General features: G+C 50.3%; 1 protein-coding gene across 1 annotated transcript in view; it reads left to right on the forward strand.

Moving 5' to 3' along the window:
• Positions 1-1,832, forward strand: part of LOC102377934 (metastasis-associated protein MTA1) — a 132,474-nt gene that overhangs the window by 66,424 nt on the left and 64,218 nt on the right. Inside the window, exon 15 of the mRNA XM_014526083.2 lies at positions 981-1,070. Within this exon, the coding sequence (XP_014381569.1) occupies positions 981-1,070 (90 nt within the window). The remainder of the gene's footprint in view (positions 1-980; positions 1,071-1,832) is intronic.

Raw genomic sequence — 1,832 nt, forward strand, 5'->3', positions numbered from 1 at the left:
CAGTGCCTTCAGCACCCTCGGATGGAGCTCATCCAGGCCAGCCGACTTAAAGGTATCCAGTTCTTCCAAGTGACTCTGCACCATCTCAGGGTCTACGCATGGTAGTCTGGCGTCTTGCTGCTGCCTCTCTACAACCCCAGTGAGAGACTTGTCGTGCCCCTCGCTTAGGAACAGTGAGGCAAAGAACTCGTTGAGGAGTTCAGCCTTGTCCCCCCTGTCCGTCACCAATTGCTTCTGCCCATTTAGCAGGGGTCCTATTCCTCCCTGGGCCTTCCTTTTACTCCCTATATATCTAAAAAACAATTTCTTGTTGTCCTTTACTTGGGATGCCATCCTCAGCTCCATGGTAGCTTTGGCCCGTCTAACTGCCTCCCTACAAGCGTGAGCAGAGGAGGTATATTCGTCTTTGGTGATCTCTCCTTGTTTCCACTTTTTATGTGCTCCCCTTTTGGCCCTTAGGCTGCCCTGGATTTCTCTGGTCAGCCAAGGAAGCCTCCTGGCCCCTTTCCCTCTTTTTCCTCGCTTTGTGCCCGAAGGATCATTTCCTTAAGGCACAGCCACCCTTCTTGGGCTCCCATCACTTCAAAACTGCTACTCTGCAGTGCGTCCTTGACTAATCACCTGAGTTCATTGAAATCAGCTTTCCTAAAGTCTAGCACTTTCACCCTACTAGTTACCTTACCCACTTGACGTTTTATGCAGAATTCTATTATTAGGTGATCACTGTCCCCCAGATGGCTACTGATCTGTAGGTCCCCTACCATGTCATCCCCCGTTGCCAATACCAGATCCAGTATGGCATTCCCCCTAGTGGGACTGTGAACCTCCTGTGTCAGGTTCCTTGCCTAAATGTGTACCTATTCCATAAACATTATTTTGTTTGAGAGAGCTGTCCAGCAGAGTTGATGTGTACTTAGTTAGGAATTACATTGATGTTGTAATATGAATGCTTTCCTCTTACCCTGATATATTCTTTGCAGGTACAGCACGCTTACCAGAAGCATCAGAAAATCCATTGTTGTTAAAGCAAGTTGTTCGAAAGCCTTTAGAAGCAGTACTGCGTTATTTAGGTAAAAATATTGGCAAATTTGTTTCACTGTTTGCCTATATTCATTGTGCTTGGGCTGGAAAAATAAGATTCCTCTGAAAAAGCCTTATTATTCTGGAGAATACAGTGTCAGTGTTCTGAAATATTTCAGTTAATAGGCAACTGTTGCCTTCTGAAATGGGAAGATTCCTATGGTACCTGCACCCTTATTTTTCTTTCTGTTCTCCCTGCTTCACACAAATGTGGTAGCTTAACAATTTACTGCTATGTGTCTACTGCCTTATTGGAAACTTCTGTTTTTGGGGGTTGTGATATATATAGCAAGGGTGGGCAAAATATGGCTTGCGGGCCGGATCCGGCCCACGAGGCCATTCTATCCGGCCCGTGGGGCCCCTAAAAAATGTAGAAAATTAATATTTCTCTGCCCTTGGTTCCTGTCAAAAATGACAGGAACCAAGGGCAGCAGGACCCAGGGGAAGCCCAGTAGGCTCCAACAATAGTGGGGCCTGCCCGACCCTGCCCCCCCAGCTGGAAGCCGCTCCTGGGGCTTCTGGCCTGGGAGCACGTGGCTGTCCTGTACTGGAAACCCCGGGGCGGGGGAAGGGCGGGGGGACCCTGGGCAGCGAAGGAGTGCGCAGGGAGGAGGGGAAGCAGTCCCTTCCCTGCCCTGTGGCCAGCACCTCATGCTGCAGCTGCTCGCAGCCCACATGGGGCTGCCTGTTCCTGCTCTGGACAGCCCTGTGCGGGCTGCGAGCAGCTGCAGCAGGGGGCACTGGGCCCAAGG

Source organism: Alligator sinensis, unplaced genomic scaffold (assembly GCF_000455745.1).
Source record: "Alligator sinensis unplaced genomic scaffold, ASM45574v1 scaffold647_1, whole genome shotgun sequence".
NCBI classification, from domain to species: Eukaryota; Metazoa; Chordata; order Crocodylia; family Alligatoridae; genus Alligator; species Alligator sinensis.